Source organism: Pelophylax lessonae, assembly GCF_965119305.1.
Source record: "Pelophylax lessonae genome assembly, chromosome: 12".
NCBI classification, from domain to species: domain Eukaryota; kingdom Metazoa; phylum Chordata; class Amphibia; order Anura; family Ranidae; genus Pelophylax; species Pelophylax lessonae.
In genome coordinates, this window is record NC_138779.1 from 195,035,911 (window position 1) to 195,055,422 (window position 19,512).

The 19,512-nt window shown below is 45.4% G+C and overlaps 1 protein-coding gene across 1 annotated transcript in view; it reads right to left on the reverse strand.

Annotated features, from left to right (window-relative positions):
* Positions 1-19,512, reverse strand: part of ARHGEF1 (Rho guanine nucleotide exchange factor 1) — a 127,971-nt gene that overhangs the window by 30,869 nt on the left and 77,590 nt on the right. Inside the window, exons 14-19 of the mRNA XM_082273127.1 lie at positions 16,730-16,912; positions 13,963-14,141; positions 13,413-13,556; positions 13,249-13,331; positions 8,495-8,620; positions 4,866-4,980 (exon numbers count right to left, since the gene is read on the reverse strand). Coding sequence (XP_082129253.1) covers positions 4,866-4,980; positions 8,495-8,620; positions 13,249-13,331; positions 13,413-13,556; positions 13,963-14,141; positions 16,730-16,912 — 830 coding nt within the window. The remainder of the gene's footprint in view (positions 1-4,865; positions 4,981-8,494; positions 8,621-13,248; positions 13,332-13,412; positions 13,557-13,962; positions 14,142-16,729; positions 16,913-19,512) is intronic.

Consider the following 19,512-nt stretch of genomic DNA (forward strand, 5'->3'; position numbering starts at 1 on the left):
AACTCATTGATCCTGAATTACCCACATCGCATGTACCCGTGTTAAATCGGTTGCACTTTTTAGAAAAACGTACACTGTTTTTAATATTTGATGCTTCAATAAAAACTCTTTGGATTTTACATATTTTTGCATTTATGCCTGGCACAATTAACCACTTTGCCTCCGCTCACATTGCTGCTACTGCAGCAATGTGGCTCGTTATCGTCCAGCGACGTAGACCTACGTCGCTGGACTCTGCCCCTTGTGGGCGGCGCGCGCGCGCCGCCGGAGGCTCGCTCCCGCCGTGTTCAGTCACAGCGGGAGTCGGGCCAGGGGAGGAGCAGCGGCGATCGCCGCCGCTCTTCCCCGATCGTCGGGGAATCTAGTTTGGAGATCCGCCCGCTTGTGTAAACAGAGCGGGCGGATCTCCTAAGTGACAGGGAGTGACAGATCGGAGTGTTCAGCATAGCTGAACATCCGATCTGTCCCTGACTCACACAGTCACCTCTCCCCACACGTTAGTAAGCACCAGGCATACATTAACCCCTCCCTCTCCAATAAAATTAACCCCTTCACTGCCAGTGTCATTTTTACAGTAACAGTGCATATATATAGCACTGATTACTGCAGTAATGTCACTGGTAACCCCAAAAGTGTCAAAAATGTCAGTTAGGGGTCCGATCTGTCCGCCGCAATGTCGCAGTCCCGCAAAAAAAATAATCGCAGATCGCCGCCAAAAAAAACACCAAAAATGACAAAAATCTTTCCCTTAGTTAGTAAACGCAATAACTTTTGCGCAAAACAATCAAAATACGCTTACTGTGATTTTTTTTACCAAACATAGGTAGCAGAAATCAAATTTTGATTTTTACATTTTTTTGGGGGGGAATTTCATATAAAAATTTTTTAAAAATATTGTTATTTTTTCAAAATAAACGCTATTTTTTGGTTTATAGCGCAAAAAGTAAAAATCGCATAGGTGATCAAATACCACCAAAAGAAAGCTCTGTTTGTGGGAAAAAAAGGACGTAAATTTTGTTTGGGTACAGCGTCGCACGACCGCGCAAAATAAACGCTATTTTTTGGTTTATAGCGCAAAAAGTAAAAATTGCACAGGTGATCAAATACCACCAAAAGAAAGCTCTGTTTGTGGGAAAAAAAGGACGTAAATTTTGTTTGGGTACAGCGTCGCACGACCGCGCAATTGTCAGTTAAAGTCGCACAGCGCCGAATCGCAAAAAGTGGCCTGGACGTAAGACAGCAAAATCCTCCGGTGGTAAAGTGGTTAAACCCCCTTTATTTTTCCTGCCTCTTTCCCCATTTGGGGGATAGGGTAGAGATCGACCGATTATCGGCAGCACCGATATATCGAGGGCTGATATGCACTTTCTCCGATATATCGGAATCGGCCCCGGAGGTTACCAATATTACCAATATTTCGGAAAGTGCTATACCGGAGTGATGCCTGCAGCTAGAGGCATCACCCCGGTACCGGCATCAATAGCCGATCGTCAGCTGTCTTGTAATGACAACCGATGCGGCTGAGAAGCCGCTCGGCTGTCATTACAAGGAACGGGAGGGGACGTCTCCCGCCACTTTCCGTGGCTCGCCCGGGTCTCCCGTCCCACCGGGAGACCCGGCATCCTACCTGCATGGCCGCCAAAGAGAAGACCCAATCAAAGCCACATTGGGCTCTGATCAGGTCTCCATGTAAAAAACCCGATAGTGATGTCATGACATCACTTCCGGATACTCGGCGCTAAATTAAAAAAAATGTGAGCATTCAAAACAGCCAAACTTGGCGTTTTGAATGCTTTTAAGTGCAGAGGAGGGGTTTGGGCTCCACAACAGTATCTGTGAAAAAAAAAAACATTTTTAAATGTCCGAAAATATCGGCCAATACCGATATCCGATGACCAAAATATCGGTATTGGTAATAAAAAAATGATATTGGTCGATCACTAGTAGAGGGTCCCTATTTTTTTAATATTGGGCGGTAGTGCCTTGGCATTCAATTGTACATTTATTTAATCTATAAAGAATCTTCCTCCCCGCTCTCTCCGAATTATATTTATAGTTTTTTTGTTTATGTATACACAAATTGTAAGGCCATATTTTCTACTGAAACAAACACCGCAACCTGTACAACATCTGGATCCGTCAAAAAAAAAGATCACTTAAAGTGACTTCTGGCAAGCTTTCTCATATGGGAACCCAATCCAGTCCCCAGCATTTGCCACCAAACAGAAAGGCCCTTCTATATAGTTGCAAAGTTAAAATTTGGGTGGAAACCTCCGTCCCTCCTGAGCTCAGTCTTTCTGTAGAAAATGAGGCATGGCGTCTTCAACGCGGCGGGAACAAAACTAAAGTAACAGGTACCTTTCCAGCAGCCTGCTCTTGTAATTGGCTGTCAGTAATGATTAGTGGCTTTGAAGTGATAATGTAACGGTGGGGACCAATCTCTGCGGCAGCTCACTCATTCTTCACGTTTTTGTAGAATTAAAACTTTTTTTTTAATCACATCGTCTTTAGCTAAGGTAGAACAAAACGTCACTGATCCCGTTTTCTAAAGAAATCCGGCTCATGGTAATATACATAGTTCAAAACGTTGACATGAAAGGATTCCACCTATTATACTGTAGATGCTGAAAGTTAAAGCGCCAAGAACAAAAATGTAATATATTTCAGCCTACTCATCCTTCAATGCAGTGACTGCATTTGTTTTCTTTTTTCAGGCTTGTTAACCTTTATTTTCACCTGGTAATCCTGCCAGTAACACATTTCCTGTCTTGGGATGAGAACGCTCATCCACTTTATTTAAGGTTGTCACCCCAGTCTGCTTGCTCCTGGTTTCTACTAAACAACTCCCCCTCCCATTTCCATTGCAAAATGGAAAAGGTTGGTCTGTAGTTCACAGAGGAGAACCAGGCAGGTTTGTAGTCTGAATCAGGAGAGCAGTCTAGGGTGACAACCCTCCTCCTCCATATATACAGTATGATGAGTGTTGTCACCCTAGGACAGGAAGTGTGGTACTGGTAGAATAACCAGATAAAATAAAAAGGTACAAAAACAAAATAAGAAAAAGAATGCAGCCACTAAATCTGGGACTGGTAAGCTGCACTTTATTCAGTTTTTATTTTACGCTTTACAGGTACAAATTAAAATAATAACCCAAAATAAATGCTCGGTGGAAATAAAAATGTGCTTTCCTGTAAACTACCAATTAGCTGCCTGCCGGCGCCATGACTAAGCTCCAAGGGGCGGAGTGAAACATGTTGGGGGCGTGGCCTGAATCCAGGCTAATCATACCTTGGGATGCTATGGATGTGCGGTCACAGGGACATCTTACGCCATAATGCCTGTGGCACAGGTACACTTCTAAAGCCAGCCTTGGCAGGATGATTGTATTCAAGTGGATCCATCGATCGACTTGGGTACAACCAGTCTGTCAGATTTTTTACATGGGATCACTGCCAGCGGCTATGGCTCCACACAGCACCTCACTTCTCCCCACCCCCAGCAGAACACCATAACACTGTGAGGCATTACAGGGAATCGAGGGATTTTCTTTCAAAAATCGGATCATCTATGGCAGGGATCCTCAAACTACAGCCCACTAGCTGTTGCAGAACTACACATCCCATGATGCATTGTAAAACTCTGATATTCACAGACATGATTAGGCATGATGGGAATTGTAGTTCCTGAACAACTGGAGGGCCTTAGTTTAAAGACCCCTGATCTATGGGCTTGTCTTGTTAATTACATGCAGACTTTGCCCTGGGAGGAATAGTGCCTCGCCATTGGTGTCAATGGGAGGAATATTGCCTCGTTATTGGTGTCAGTGGGAGGAATAGTTCCCCGTCATTGGTGCCAATGGGAGGAATAATGCCCCGTCATTGGTGTCAGTGGGAGAAAGAGTGCCCCATCATTTGTGTCAATGGGAGGAATAGTGCCCCATCATTTGTGTCAATGGGAGGAATAGTGCCCTGTCATTGGTGTCAATGGGAGGAATAGTGCCCCATCATTGGTGTCAGTGGGAGGAATAGTGCCCCGTCATTGGTGTCAATGGGAGGAATAGTGCCCCATCTTTGGTGTCAGTGGGAGGAATAGTGCCCCGTCATTGGTGTCAGTGGGAGGAATAGTGCCTCATCATTGGTGTCAATGGGAAGAATAGTGCCTCGTCTTTGGGGTCAGTCCAAGGAAAGTGCCCCATCACTGGCGTCAGTAGGAGGAATAGTGCCCCATTATTGGTGTCAGTGGGAGAAAGAGTGCCCCATCATTTGTGTGAATGGGAGGAATAGCGCCCCGTCATTGGTGCCAGTGGGAGGAATAGTGTCCCTTCACTGGTGTCAGTGGGAGAAATAGTGCCCTGTCATTGGGGTCAATGGGAGGAATAGTGCCCCATCTTTGGGTTCAGTGGAAGGAAAGTGCCACATCACTGCTGTCAGTAGGAGGAATAGTGCCCCATTATTGGTGTCAGTGGGAGGAATGCTGACCCTTTATTTGGGTAAGTGGGGGAAATAATGGACCCTTGTTGGTATCAGAGAATGTGCCCAGGGGCCAGATAAAAGCAAGCAAAGGGCCCAAGGGTCTGCCTGTCTGAAAACAACAGATTCTCTTCAGCTTCCAATAACATAGAATGCCCACAATGCTCCTGGCACTCCGTGATCTCTGCCTAGGCTTTAGGTCACATTATGGCTTTTAGAAGCCATTCCTTTTTTTGGTTGAGATAGACTTTTCTTCACTTTTACTCAAAGCGGTGATTAATTCTACTGCAAGTGTCCATTTTAATGACAGGTCCACAAAGCCATGGTGTCCAGCAGGCAAATTCCTAAAACTTTAGTAGAGGTCTCATGTAGATGGGGCAGGAGAGAGGAACTTACCGGTGAGGTTTGCGATATTCTGCAGTAGTAGGGGGTATTTGGTCAGTCTCTGCATCTCAAACGGGATAATATCCTTTAACTGTAATCGGCGGCATTGAGGATGGCTCTCTGCCTCCTGGAGACAATGAGGAAAAGAACAGGTTATATTATTTAGATTGTAAGCTCTCTCGAACAGGGCCCTCTTGTAATTACACTGTCTCACTTTATTTTGGAAAGCGCTGTGCAACTTGTTGAAACTATAAAAATCCTGTATACTAATAATTTATTAAATGGAAAGAACATAGTTACATTTAAACGCACACTTCCTATTATAATTCTGGAGATATGCCCAGCTGATGACGTGTCCTGTCCCGGTGTTCTAAAATTTAGTCGGACCTGTGAAAATTCCGGACCCTCGTCACTTCCGGGGACGCTCCATCACCACCAGCTTCTGCGAGCCCCGGTGCGCATGCGCACAAGGCATTTTCAAGGTCCGATGAAATTCTAAGACTTATGAACAGCTGACTGAGAGGAGGCGGGGCTGAGGTGGGACGCACACAGCGCTGCGTGAAAATGTTACAACACCGCCGCGCAGAGCTGACTTAGAGGAGGCGGGAAGGAAGTGAATACTCATACTAAATAGTAATGATAAAAAAATGTTTAGTGTTTCTTATTTTTTTTATCATTACTATGTAGTATGAGTATTCACTTCCTTCCCGCCTCCTCCAAGTCAGCTCTGCAACATGTTCCTTGCTCGATGACGCGGCGGTGTTGTAACATTATCCCGCAGCGATGTGTGCATCCCACCTCAGCCCCTCCTCCTCTCAGCTGTTTGTAAGTCTTAGAATTTAATCGGACCTTGAAAATGCTTTGTGCGCATGCGCCCCGGGGATCGCATCAGCTGGGTTATGATGTAGCGTCACCGGAAGTGACGAGGGTCCGGAATTTTCATGGGTCCGACAAAATTTTAGAACACCGGAGAACAATAGTATCTGGCTGACAGAGGTAAAGATGACCTTTGTTGGGTTGGTATTGCCATCCGTGACCCCATCATTGACCTTTTTTTTAACTTCCTCTCCCAGAGACTCAACAGGAAATTTTTTGGCAAACTCCCAAAGTGAGGGGAAATCATACTTTAGGCAGCTATCACAGGAGGTGTCCCCATTGCCTTTCTATTCCTGTCCTGGTGGCAGCTGTAAAATAGTAGATTTCCTCACACCAAAGGGGTCCATGTAAAAAATATTTACTGTGTGGATATGACAAACATCCATATAATCAGGAAAAACATTTCAGTATTTTCTCTAATATGTTTAGTTCCTAGATCATCAGCGCCCCTAGTGGCCATAATGAGTTTATGGTTGCTCAGAAATATCTCAATCAGGTAACAAAAACATATTGTAGCCACTAGGTGGCGGTGACACAAGCCACACATAATTGTAGCCACTAGGTGGTGGTGACACAAGCCACACATAATTGTAGCCACTAGGTGGTGGTGACACAAGCCACACATAATTGTAGCCACTAGGTGGTGGTGACACAAGCCACACATAATTGTAGCCACTAGGTGGTGGTGACACAAGCCACACATAATTGTAGCCACTAGGTGGTGGTGACACAAGCCACACATAATTGAGGAAGCACAGCAATTTTTGTCCCAATTGTGCAGACATTTGTCATTTCTTCACAAAGAACGTATTATGCATAGACCCCTATGTTGCTAAAATAGAGATGGTCTATCACTTTAACATAGATGCAGGCAACAAGAAATATTCTATTCTACCCTTACTCAACCTTTTTACCCCAAAGGAACCCTTGAAATAATTTTCAGGTCTCAGGGAATCCCTGCCAAAATTAATTTTTCGGGGGTCAGTGTGAAGAAGGCCCCTTACAGTGGTGGTCAGAATGCCACCCTTGCATAAAGCTTAAAAGACCTTCAGTGTCTTTGCCAAGCGGAATTGCATCTAGAACCATGGAGGCACCAACAGATAGGAAGTGGATCTAGTAACCTCTGAAGAAAGCCTTTTTGAGAAAGGTTATTCTAACCCTTCCCCAGCCTTTCGGCTTCTACAGCACATAACAATTTGCTAAGTGCAGTGCTTACCTGATTTCCCAACAATCAGGGCCGGAACAAGGGGTGGTTGCCCTGGGCACAGGTGTATACTGCAGGTTTGGGGGCACCGCCATTCTAACTATATGACTGACAGGAGTAGTGACAGCAGCATCACTACTCCTGTCAGCCAAGCATAGGGAGAAGAGAGGAGAGCAGTAGAGAGCTGGGAGGCTGTACTCTCTCTCCCCCTCCTTCCAGTGCAGTTCCTATATTCAGAAGCCAACAGCGGTAATCAGAGGAATACAGGAGCTGCACTGGAAAGAGGGGGGAAAGGGCACAGCTGCAACAGCCGAGCGCTGAAGTATGCATGAGTGGAGGAGCGGTATGGGAGGAGACGGGTGGAGTTCTCTCTCTCCAGCTCCTCCCTCCTGTCAGTGTCTGTCTACACAGCTCCTGGCTTCTATTTACACAAGAGCTGTCAGATTGGGACTGTGTGGGTTTTCTTACTGCCCCACCACCTTCATCTTTCTTCGGTTATTCCCCCCCCCCCCCCCATTCCACTCACCAATTCGCCACTGACAGCTAAAATTGCAGGTGGAGGCGAGTAAACAGATCAAACAAAGTCCTGATCTGACAGTGCACCTGTATTAACCAATTGCCGGCCAGGCTTTTTCTGGCACTTTTTGCTTTCATGTTTAAACCAGTATTTTTGCTAGAAAATTTATTATAATCCCCAAACATTATATATATCAGACACCCTAGGGAAGAAAATGGCGATTGTTGCAATTCTTTATGTCACATGGTATTTCCTTAGTGGTTTTTCAAATTCAACGAGCATGAGCAGGTTATGGTCTACCCAGACCTCGCCACGATGGAGCCGAGCTTGCGAGCGGATACCTCGCCGGGACGCATCGTCCTGGAACACCCCGAGTCGCAGCGTACCACTTTTGGCTGGCAGCACCCCCACTCAGGGTTGGAGGTGAGCTGTTCGGAGCGGAGCCCACGTGGTCCATGGTATGGTGAGGGATACTGCGCCCCCAGTGCCCCTGGTAGACCTCTGAGAGGGAGATGTGGGCCCGCTCCTGGGGATAACAGGGCTGTGTTTTCTTTGAAAGATCCCCCAGAAATGACACGAAGGCTACGTTCACGTTAGCGTAGCGGACCGCGGGCAGAATCACCACGATTCTGCCCGCGATCCGCAAATCATTGCAAACCGCGGGACGCCTGTGTGTTGCCGTTGATTTGCAATGGCACCCCAAACGCTGTGCGATGTTGCCGCGATTTCCGCCTGTCGAATCGCGGTAACATCGCGCAAACAAAATTGCGGGTCGCATGATGCCCCAAAGAAGCCCTTGTACCTTTTTTGGGCGTCATGCGACCCGCGATATTACCGCGATTTGCAATGATTTCCGGATCACAGGCAGAACCGCGGCGATTCTGCCCGTGGTTCGCTACCCTAACATGTGAACGTAGCCTTAGTGCTCTCGATTGAGACAAGTCAACACTATAGAGGAATATGCTTTGTTTTTATTTCACGTCTGAGGTTTACATCCACTTTAAGAGAGGCCGTCGGCAGCTAAATAAGCAATTAGGGGCTTACCTGAATAAACTGGGTGAATCTGGCGTCTTTCTTCTGCTTTTGTTTGAGCTGTTCCAGGGCAAATGGCTGTCGGCTACAGAACCTCGAAGATATCTTCTGAAACCATTGTCCCTCGGGGCCATCAAACTGGTAGAGAAGAAAATGACAGGTCATGGATAAGTAAATGAAGCTTACGTCACCTGCTTCTGCATTCCCCAGACGCTGAACACCATTTAGTCTATCTATTCATATAAACAGGTCGTCTTGGAATCTTCCCCAGGCAATTAAAACTGCTCTCGGTTTCCGCTCATCGAGGGGGGGAGAGAACAATTGAAGGTTGCCAGGTTTCCTAACATTCACTAAGCAACGATCAGTAGCCTTGTAGCTGGTAAAGCTGAAAGCTCAACTTTGGGCAAATAAATTATCCATTGCAGTGGGGCTACAGTCCTCCAGCCAAGAAATGAGGCTATGTGTATTTATTATCCACTTAAGCCCCGGAAGATTTTACCCCCTTCCTGACCAGGGCCTATTTTGCGATTCGGCACTTCGTGATTTTAACGGACAATTGCGCGGTCGTGCGACGCTGTACATAAACTAATTTGACGTCCTTTTTTCCCCACAAACAGAGCTTTCTTTTGGCGGTATTTGATCACCCGTGCGATTTTTTGATCATGCGCTATAAACAAAAAAAGAGCGTCAATTTTGCAAAAATAACAATATTTTTCACATTTTTTTATATGAAATTCCCCAAAAAAAAATTGTAAAAATCAAAATTTTTTAACATTTTCGGCCAATTTGTTTTATGCTACATATGTTTGGAAAAAAAAAGTCGCAAAAAGCGTATTTTGATTGGTTTGTGCAAAAGTTATCGCGTTTACTAACAAAGGGAAAGATTTTTGTCATTTTTGTTGTTTTTTTTTCTTAACGCGTAATGGCGGCGATCTGCGATTTTTTTTTGCGGGACTGCGACATTGCGGCGGACAGATCGGACCCTTGACTGACATTTTTGACACTTTTGGGGTTACCAGTGACATTACTGCAGTAATCAGTGCTATACATATGCACTGTTACTGTAAAATTACACTGGCAGTGAAGGGGTTAACTTTTTTTGAGAGGGAGGGGCTATGTGTGTCCCTAGGGGCGTGATTCTAACTGTGATTGGCTGTGGCTTGAGGTGTAGGAACAGTGATCAACGGTCCTACATAGTAGAACCGTGTAATCACTATTCATACACAGGGGAGAATGACAGGCGGCTTGTTTACATTAGCCGCCTGCCTTTCTCCCTCTCCACCGACGATCGCCGAGTGACCGGTGGACATCGGGTCCATCGGTCACACGCGGGGGGGGGGGGGGGGTCCGTGACTGCACGGGGGGGCGCACGGGAGCTCCCTAGACCCTCACAGGCTAGCGACATAGTACTACGTCGCTCTGCCTGTGAGGGGCTGACCGCCGCAGTAAATAGTCGTGCGGCGGTCGGCAAGCAGTTATAAACAGTTTTTTTTTAGGACCCGAACATAAAAAAATTAAGATTTGCCATTTATATGGAACATCTAGAAATGTTTGTACCTAAGCAGCACCCTGAAAAATCGAATTTTGTCCTGAATTCGTCCTGAAAAACACAAGGGCATTTCAGGTATGTGAGTGTGTCTAGGCCGGTGATGGCGAACCTTGGCACCCCAGATGTTTTGGAACTACATTTCCCATGATGTTCATGCGCTCTGCAGTGTAGTTGAGCATCATGGGAAATGTAGTTCCAAAACATCTGGGGTACCAAGGTTCGCCATCACTGGTCTAGGCACTTCTGTACTGTAGCCTTATTGTTGTATAGCTGCAGTGTGAGATAAAGGCCTCTGACTCCCATCCCCACCAGTTTCAAGAGATTTGGAGTGAGATTTGGTGATGCCACTGCTGTAGTGCTCAGTGTTCTCCTTGCTGAAAGTTCTGGCATGAGGAAGCAAAGCCCTGCCTCTACCAAGATGTCTGCCTCCACACAGTGACATAGTGCACAGCAAAGTATGGTAAGTCAGTAATAGGAAAATATCACCTGCAGGGAGATCATAGGTAATAATGAGGACTAGTTGTCTTCTGCCTGCCTTTTTTGGCACCTCTTCCAATAAACGGGCTGCCCTTTAGACACGTGCAATTCATTTTGGTCTGAATATAAATTTGTCTAAATTTTTGGTTATTTGGAGATTCAGATAACGAGCGAGCGCCCCCCTCTCCTGAACCATACCAGGCCACATGCCCTCAACAAACATGGGGGGGGGGTGCTTTCGGGCAGAGGGCCTCTTCCCCACAACCCTGGCCCATTGGTTGTGGGGGTGACTTATCAGAATATGGAAGCCCCATTTAACAAGGGACCCCCCATGATCCCACCACCCCCCCATGTGAATGAGTATGGGGTAGATAGTAATCCCCTACTTTTCAGCCCTGTTGTGTTATTTACCTTTTTTGGTGAATAAGTAGGGGTACTATGTACCCCATACTCATTCACATAGGGGGGGGGGGGCAGGATCAGGACACATGTTGAGTGCATGAGACCTGGTGTGGTTCAGAAGAGGGGAGCAGCTCGCTTGTCCTCTCCCCCTTTTCCTGGCTGCATGCTTGGATAAGTGTCTGGTATGGATTTTGGGGGATCCCACCCCATTTTTAGAAAACATTTTGGTGTGGGATGGATGGGGGGGCAAGCCGTCTTTTTTTTTTTCAGAATTTGTATTTGCCAGTATTTCTGTTTACATTCAGCTGCCAGCAGGGAAGCTGAGGAGTCCTCGGTTGTTATGGGCACGGCGGCCGGCTTCCCAGCCTGCTCCTTAACAACCAGCTATTCTTCACATAGTATTCAAAATCGGTCAGTAATTTTTCGACTGATCCAGATTCCAATCATTCTGAAAATGTGGAATTTGGTATAAAATTAATAAACGAAACTAATCCCGGGACGAATTAATGATACAAAATTAGTAACATAACAAATCTATCCGAAACTAAACAATTTTTTGCATTCTGCACGTCTGCTGCCCATACACATTGTGCATTTGTAAACGCACTGCAACACACAATTTACTATGTAAATGGGCCTTTACGGTTTAGAGGGAATACTGATTTTTTTTTCAGGTATAGGATGTCATTAGCCTAATATAATCTTACATATATGTATTACTGTGTACTACCAACCTGAACTTCAGCTGATATCCTAGGACACACATTTAACATAAAGTGCTGATCATACCAGCCCTGCTTTAAAGCCCAACTGAATTCTGGCACCATTTGATCTCACTATAGACAGATAACCCCTGCATGTTATGATTTGTGACCTATTCTTCTTGGAAATACCAGAATTTTTTTTTTCTCAATGCAAAAATGCTGCTTTCAGCTCTCACACTGCAGTGCTCTGTGCTGGCAGAGCTGAGTAACAGCCACACCCCTCATCACACAAATTTGTATTGCATGGAAGGGGAAAGGTGTGTCTAGCCATGTGTGTTACTTGGTGCGGATTACTGTGTGCATTGGATCTAACTCTGGTGTCTATCTAACTGCATATTTACTGTATTTCTGTTAGGGCTCATACATGTATGATGCAGAGACTGCAGTTCTTCTGAAAAGTGACCCACGTTATAATCACTTTTCAGTGGTGCTGGACATGCAGGCGAGAAGGCAATATCGCTTGCTCTCAGCCTGATTGAACCCTTTAATTGCTGTACTACCACTCTGCAATTGCCTGCATTGCATGCAGGGGCTGACTGGCAACTTTTGGCCCAGGGTGCAGCGACTTGGCCCCCCTCCCACTCTCCCTTTTCCCAGACGACTCCTGACTCCCATTCCAGGCTAAAGCTCAGCTCCAGGTACTCTCTACTCACCGAGCCGAATCAGGATTCCCGACCTGGCCAGCAGGGGGCGGTTTGGGGGAGCTGGGACAGCTCAGACAGGACTGGCCCCGGGGGGAGGAGAGTCTCCAGTGGGGCATGAAACTGGCCTCCTCTCAGACACAGTTTACACCATCCATGCTGGGGGGGAGCCTACGCTCTGTCCTTGTCTTCATTCCACACTTTTACTTCTCTTCACCAGGAATCCTTTAGGCATGTCTATGGCAGAAGCGGTGCAGCCGTTTTATGGGCATCAGAGTGGCCCAGGGGGCAATTGCCCCCCTGCCCCAGTCCTCTCCTGATTGCATGCGGTGGTGGCGCTGCCCAACTGCATTAGCTGCATTCAGCAGCAGCACCACCAGCTGAAAGCGACATGCGCCAGCCATGAAGCACAGCATCTCGGGCGTTGCATGTGGACAACCGTGAGCAGCTGAAAGGTAATGATGAGGTAGGCGGGTAGGGGGTGGTGAAACCACAGCTAAGCCGCCTGGTTTTACTTACCTGTGAACAAAGTCTTAAGCTGGCCGTACGTGGCTTGAAATTCAGCCGATTCAGCAGGGACTGTCCAAATTTTGATACATGTATGGGCGGGTTGCTTGTACCAAAGTCGATCAATCGATTGACTTGGGTACAATCAGCCTGTCAGATTGTGTTCTGCCAGCCGGGAAGGCTCCATGTGCCTCCCACCGACAGAATACAATAGCGCTGTAGGAGATATTCCCTCATAAACACTGACTGTGTTAATGGGAGGATAGAGCCATTTTTTTAATCGATTAAATTAAATGATCTATGGGCTGCACTATACCAGTTGGGTGCTAAGCTCATCCGAAATGGGAGCCATGCTTATGTTCCTAATGACAGTCACAACATACTGATGTGGAGGGGCAGGCACATAAAGGAAGGCTCTTTACTCACCCGCTGTAGCAAGGTGTTCCCAATCTCCTGGATTATGGAGTTGTTCTCCAGACGCAGCTTTTTCAAGTTTTCCAGGAACAAGGCTAGTGTGACAGATACAGAACACAATGAGTGAAAGGGAATAGGAGAGATACATAAAAGAGTGTAGGGGTGGACAGTTTTACCATGAGCCTCTATGAGGTCATCCAGACTGGGGAAGATGTTTTCCAGCTCCATGTTGGGTATCCAGGCATTTTGCATGGGAAGGTAGAAGATGTCATGGAGGACACGCAGCATCCGGACGTGAGCATGCTCTGTGAATAGCAGTTCTGCAGAAGACAAGGGAAAAGAAGATGAGAAGGACGGCACAAAATTGTCCAGTACATTTCCAGCAGCTAGAACCTATATTTGTTAAGACTCATTTATCTAGCTAGCTTGTCCCCTATGTAACAGTACTGGTAGCTTTATAGACATTTTAATCACTTCTATCCTGTGCAGAAAATCTTAAGGATAAAATTAAAAATACGCTCATGGTTCCACTAAGTAGAGCACACTTTCCCTCTAATTAGAGTTCCAGGGACATCCTGACGATTTCCCCCCGGCATTGCATAACTAATCAATCCTGATGAAGTGTATGGGTACCCTTTATGGTAGGAGCATGTAGGGCTATGTCCCAATCTACCCAAGCCGTGAACCAGCGGGGAAAAATAAAAAAAATGTTGTGGTGTATCGTACCATTGATGACCTCTTGCCGCTTGATTTCGCTTTTCGTCAGCCTGAGGAGTGTTTCAGGGGGGACGAGTTCCCTCCAGTTTGGGGGGTCATTCTCGCTCTCCAAAACGCGCGGCTCAGTCTCCTCAGACTGGGGAAGCAGAAAGGACGGCGGACCCTCCGAACTCCCTCCAGGCTCAGGACTGGAATAGAAATGTTTAATTGTTACAAAAGTAGGACCAGTGCAAACACAGAAAAGAATCCATTCCATCCACTTAATCCATCTATCCATCTATCTTTTGAGTTTATTCGCTTATGGCACGGGTCCATCCAGAACACGAGTCTGTGTCGTCATCTATCAAATATATATTATGTCTGCTTGATCATCTCTTATGTCTTTCCATCTTCCTCTTATACGTCTGTCTGTTGACCCATCTCATACGTCCATCTACCCATCTCATTTGTCTGTCATTCAACCAAACTCATATGTCTATCTGTCTACCAAACTCCTATGTCTGTTCACCCAACTTATATGTCTGTCTGGCCATCCACCCATCTCATGTCTGTTTGTCTACCCCACTCATGTGTCTGTTTGTCTGTCGACCCAACTCATACATCTGTCTGTCGACCCAACTCTTACGTCTGTCTACCCATCTCATTTGTCTGTCTACCCATCTCATTTGTCTGTCTACCCATCTCATTTGTCTGTCTACCCATCTCATTTGACTGTCTACCCATCGCATTTGACTGTCTACCCATCGCATTTGACTGTCTACCCATCGCATTTGACTGTCTACCCATCGCATTTGACTGTCTACCCATCGCATTTGACTGTCTACCCATCGCATTTGACTGTCTACCCATCGCATTTGACTGTCTACCCATCGCATTTGACTGTCCACCCATCTCGTTTGTCTGTCATTCAATCCAACTCATATGTGTTTCTGTATACCCAACTCCTATATCTGTTCACCCAACTTATATGTCTGTCTGGCCATCCACCCATCTCATATGTCGGTTTGTCGACCCAACTCATGTTTCTGTGTGTCCGTCGACCCAACTCACGTGTCTGTTCTTTCTGTCGACCCAACTCACGTGTCTGTTCTTTCTGTCGACCCAACTCACGTGTCTGTTCTTTCTGTCGACCCAACTCACGTGTCTGTTCTTTCGGTCGACCCAAATTACGTTTCTGTTCTTTCTGTCGACCCAACTCATGTACCTGTCGACTAAACTCATACGTCCATCTATCCATCTCATTTGTCTGTCAACCCAATCACATTTGTCTGTCCACCCGTCGAATTTGTCGGTCATTCAACCCAACTCATATGTCTATCTGTCTAACCAACTCCTAGATCTGTTCACCCAACTTATATGTCTGTCTGGCCATCCACCCATCTCATGTGTGTGTTTGTCTGTCTACCCCACACGTGTGTCTTGTCTGTCTACCCCACACGTGTGTCTTGTCTGTCTACCCCACCCACACGTGTGTCTTGTCTGTCTACCCCACCCACACGTGTGTCTTGTCTGTCTACCCCACCCACACGTGTGTCTTGTCTTTCTACCCCACCCACACGTGTGTCTGTCGGTCTGTCTACCCCACACGTGTGTCTGTCTGTCTGTCTACCCCACACGTGTGTCTGTCTGTCTGTCTACCCCACACGTGTGTCTGTCTGTCTGTCTACCCCACACGTGTGTCTGTCTGTCTGTCTACCCCACACGTGTGTCTGTCTGTCTGTCTACCCCACACGTGTGTCTGTCTGTCTACCCCACACGTGTGTCTGTTTGTCTGTCTACCCCACTCATGTATCTGTTTGTCTGTTTACCCCACTCGTGTGTCTGTTTGTCTGTCTACCCCACTAGTGTGTTTGTTTGTCTGTCTACCCAACTTATGCGTCTGTCTGGCTGTCCGCCCATCTCATATATCTGTCGGTCAGTCTACCAATAGCATATGTGCCTCTGTCTGTCTACTTACTTCAAACATCTGTCTGTATATCGGTCTACCCTTCTCAAATATCTGTCTACTTGCCCAGCTCATGTTGTCTGTCTGTCCATCTATCTCATATGTCTGGTCTGTCTGCCCAGTTGATATGTAGCCATAGTAGCCATTCAGAATCCATTTTTGACCGGTTTGATTCCACTAAAACAGCAATCTGATTGGTTAGTACAGGTTACTACTCTCTGCAGTACCTTAATAAACACATCTGTGGTTTGCAGCATGCAACCATTTTGGTAAAGCATGGTGAGCAAACATTGAATTTATTTGCAGGTGCTCTATAAATTGAGATAGCCCATGCACAACACAGAAAGTGAAAAATCTCAGACCTACCTGACATCATTGCTGGTTGCAAGAGAGGAAAGTAAATAGTCTAGACCAGAGGGCACCATTTGTGCATTAGGACCACAGAAATATGAGATGTCCATATTGTTAGAACTGTCATTCTTTTTGGATGATAAAATAATATCAAGAGAACTGAGGTCCCAAGAAGATGGCCATCTGACAACTCGGGCCAAACCACAAATAAGTACAAACATCTCTGGTTTAGATGCCTCTTAGAAGAGTACCTGTCACTCATACAACCTGCAGGTGATTTTGGAGTTTACAACAACATCAGCATTATCATAAAACACCTTTGAAATCTTGCTTCTAGTGTAAACATTTCTCCATTGGCAGCGTACAAGCAACAGGTACACTAGAACCCATACAAACATTTTTGTTGGACTTGTTGAACACTATTAGAAATAACCAGGAGAGTCAGTCCATACGTTGAGGTACATTGCCCTCCAAACCTACGTGAAGTTGCCTGATTTAGAGCTGGATTTGCTTGAAGAAAGCTGCAGGTCGTTTGCTCGGGCTGCAGCCTCCAGATCCACATCACTGCGAGAGCGCGCCTGCTTGCCTTTGGCTGAGCCTCGCTGGGAACGCTTGCGCTCGTAAACTCGCAGGCTCTCTGAGCGGCCCAGTTTACTAGAGTTCCTGTCCAAGTTGCACCAATGATTTGTAGCGAGATGCCGTGTCCCGTACCCAACGAGGAAGATGAGAAGATGTGGTGGTGAGAGCAGACATGCAATGGTGGGGTAGACAGATGCAGCTATATATATAGTACAGAATGGGAGGGGGTGCTATGTACAGATGAGAAGAGTAAAAAAAGGGCGGCTGCAAAAAGGATGCGCGAATGGGTAATAAGAAAGAAAGGAAGCAGGAATTTAGAATGAAGCAGGATGCCGCTGCAGGAAGACAGTCTAAGACAACTATTGATAGCTGCCTAAAGGAGAAGCTTTGATGGGGTCAAATAGGGTAAAGATAAATAAAAAATATATTATTTTGCTTTATTTAATGTCATAGTGCAGCTGTAAGATAACACTAAATTCCAAGTTTTGAAAAAATATTGCTAGAGATGAAATCAGAGGCACCACATCCCTATAATTAAAGGTAACTACAATAAAGGGGGGCAAAGTGGGACTTTAACGGTGCAAATGATGGAGAAAAATCTGAATTCTCAAAAATTATACATTTTATTACACATAGAAAGTGAGGACAAGACAATACATCAATAATAAAATTGATAAAATCAAAGGAATGCACTCGAAAAGAGTTGATATTTTCGAGTGCATTCCTTTGATTTTATCAATTTTATTATTGATGTATTGTCTTGTCCTCACTTTTTATGTGTAATAAAATGTATAATTTTTGAGAATTCAGATTTTTCTCCATCATTTGCACCGTTAAAGTCCCACTTTGCCCCCCTTTATTGTAGTTACCACTAAATTCCAAGTGTTCATTAAAAAATCAATGTATTGTTTTCAATAATTTACTGCAGCCTTTCTCAACTTTTAACACCGAGGTACCCTTGAAATAACTTTATGGTCTCCGGGAACTCCTACTAATAAATGCTATGTGCACAGTCCATGGTACATTGGTGTGATGGTCACTGGGGTGAATGCTCCTTACGCTTATAGTCATTGGGAAGATTATCGGAGAGGGAAAAGTTGCTCATTACTCCCCTAGCAACTTCTGGAAGAACCCTAAGGTTCCACAGAATCCTGGTTGAGAAAGCCCGAACTTGTGTAAGCACCTAAATTTGACCGGATATGAGCCTTCTGTTTTACCATGTACAGCAGCACTCAGTCTGGGGGAGGAAGGAGCAGCATGAGTGGCGAATCAGGTGTGATGACAAATATAGGAGAGAGCTAAATGATGAGCTCCTCTGCTTCTCCTTCACTGTTCAATCACAACCAGGGGGCTGGAGGTGACCAGGCTGCATTGCCTAACTGCAAAAGAGATAAGTCAGGTCAACAGCCTTACATGCCAACAGAATTACACACCCCTTGGCATGTAAAACAGCAAAGTCAAATGTTGTGTGCCTAAAGTTCAACTTTAAATAAATATATTCACAATTATTCTGTGCTACATAGTAGACATCAATACAGTAAAAACAGGCATTTTATACAGCATCTTGATTGGCCTACATGAAAAGCTAATCTATGCCTCCAGACTCCAAAGTTCTGGCAACCATCCAGTTGCAATTTGTCCTTCTATGAATACAGGAAGACTCAAGGTATTATCCCGAATGTATTTATTTAAAAAGAAAAACAGATAAGTGTTGGATGTACATGAACGACAGGTAAGTAGCACAACAAAATGGCCATGCAACAGAAAATCTTTAGAGCTAGAAGGCACCATGACCAGCAGTGGGCCTCCAAATGGATCAGCAGGACATTGGCAAGGTTCAGTCCCAGACAGTAAAGAAGTAAAGCGAGGTAAAATGGCACTGCCTATTAAAAGTTGTATATATACTATTGTGGAAGGGGTTAAAATATTGTGCAATAAAATGCTAGTGTGCAAATGTAAAACACTGTGAATAAACCTATATAAAAACATTGTATAAAAAATTATAAGAAAATTGTCCAAACATTAGTATAGACAGGTTTCAATGATGTCGTCACCCAAAGCCACGATGTACTCCTCTCTTCTCCTTCGGAAGGCGGTGTGCGGGCACCTGCCTAGTTCGTGTTGGGTTTAGTTTCTAGCCTCCCTTTTATGAAGCCTGGTATTTGGCAGTAGCATCCACACTTGATGCTACGAATATAAATACAAGCTAATACTTTAACAACGTCCCGCAGATAAATTTGGAGCCCTAACACTAGCTACGGTACAGTCTAGCTCTGAGAATGGTTCCTGTTGCAAGACTATTATATTTCTCTACTTACAGGTGGGTTCATATTAGTGCAATTTTTTACATTTAGTTTTTAAATAATATATTGAGAATAATACCTTAGATTGCTGCATCTTCTTGTAGCTTCTTATGTTTCTTGTTTGGCCCATAGATGCAAGTTTTTACACATTATTCAGTCCCTGTCTCCGATAACCACAGAAGACAATACTACAGCTCAACAATTTCAACCACACAACAACAATATTCCAAGTAAGGAAGGTTAAGGGCCTCTGTCAAGGCGTTATTGCTGTCTATGTCCATGAAAAAATGAGGGAAAACACCAGTGGGGACAAAGAAAGCAAAATACCCGCTAGGAATGGGTCACCCCGTTGGGGTGCCACCTTTTGTTTTGCCATCTTTT